Genomic DNA, 1,228 nt, shown 5'->3' with positions numbered 1-1,228 from the left:
CAAGCCAGGCAGGGTGGAAAGAATGTGGACTGCAGACACAATGGAGACGTCTTGAGGAAGCCAGGGGCTCAGTCTACAGGCTGAGATGGGTGGGCGCCACGGAGGACCCGGGACCTAGTCCCCCACCCAGCGGGGGCAGCAGCGCAATGAGGGGCGTTTCGCACTCCCCCAGCACCACATCCCTGCGAAGTCCCGCGCCCCTGTCTAGCACTTTGGCCCTCAGGCTGCGGGCGGTCATGTCCCGTGGGCCGAGCCCGTCGAAAAAGAAATCCTCGTTGAAGATGGGGTTGGCGCTGCACTTGACCACGCGGCTCTGCTGCTCCCGCGGCCGGACACGGGGCCGCAGTCTCAGCACCACGCAGCAGCCGCCGCCGCCGCTCCCGGGGCGGGACCGCGGCCGGGGCAGGCCCTCGGCGCTCACCAGGCGCAGCCGCAGCCGCCCGGGCCCGGCCTGGTATTCGGTGGAGAGCCGCAGCTGCCCGCCGCCGGGCCCCAGGCGCAGCACGCTCTCGCGCGTGGGCCGCAGCTGGCAGCACAGGAAGTCCAGGTGGAAGAGCGGCGGTGTGGGCGGCCCGGCGCGGCGCTGCGGGTGCGGGCTGGTATCCGACGAGCTCGCCTTTTCTGGGGACAGAGAGTGCGGCCTGGACACCCGGCGCCGGCCCAGGCCCAGCCGCGGGGAGCCGAAGGGCGACGAGTCAGGCGACGAGGCCGTGTCGCTGTCGGGGGCCAGGCAGAGGCGCAGGTCCGGGGCGGAGACGTGCAGCCGGGACTGCGCCGCGGGGACTTCCCCTGCCGGGGCGGGTGGCGGCGCGTGGAACAGGGACTCGCGCCGGCGCGTGTGCGGGCTCTCGGGCAAGAAGGCCCAGCCTTCGCGGCCCGCCAGGTGAGGCAGCGAGCAGGCCGCGGGGAGGCCGCGCCCCGCCACGTCCCGCCGGGCCGCGGGCTCTGCGCCACCCGGGTCCGGGAGCCGAGGCGGGATGAAGAACTGCGGGATGCGATCCGGGGTGAGGACGTTGGGGCAGGCGCTCGTGGCCAGGCCCGGGGCGCGACGCTTGGAGAACAGACCGGAGGGCGCCCAACGGGCCGCAGGCTCCGCGGCCCCCACCTTATAGCCAGCTTTTTCCAAGAGCCACATGCGGTGTGTGGGGTAATAGAATTACGAATTCCGCAGGGCCGAGAGGGTCCAAATCCCAAGTCTGAGACTGGAGTGCTCGGCGGAGCGGGGCTG

The 1,228-nt window shown here is 72.5% G+C and overlaps 1 protein-coding gene across 1 annotated transcript; it reads right to left on the bottom strand.

The window, feature by feature from the left end:
• Positions 1 to 1,228, bottom strand: C2CD4D (C2 calcium dependent domain containing 4D). The gene has a single exon (XM_017877648.1). It carries the CDS (start codon positions 1,133 to 1,135, stop codon positions 74 to 76), a length of 1,062 nt encoding a protein of 353 aa, XP_017733137.1. The 5' UTR covers positions 1,136 to 1,228; the 3' UTR covers positions 1 to 73.

This window comes from Rhinopithecus bieti, unplaced genomic scaffold, assembly GCF_001698545.2.
Source record: "Rhinopithecus bieti isolate Rb0 unplaced genomic scaffold, ASM169854v2 scaffold_10548, whole genome shotgun sequence".
Classification (NCBI taxonomy): Eukaryota; Metazoa; Chordata; class Mammalia; order Primates; family Cercopithecidae; genus Rhinopithecus; species Rhinopithecus bieti.
This window is presented reverse-complemented; position numbering and strand designations above follow the sequence as displayed.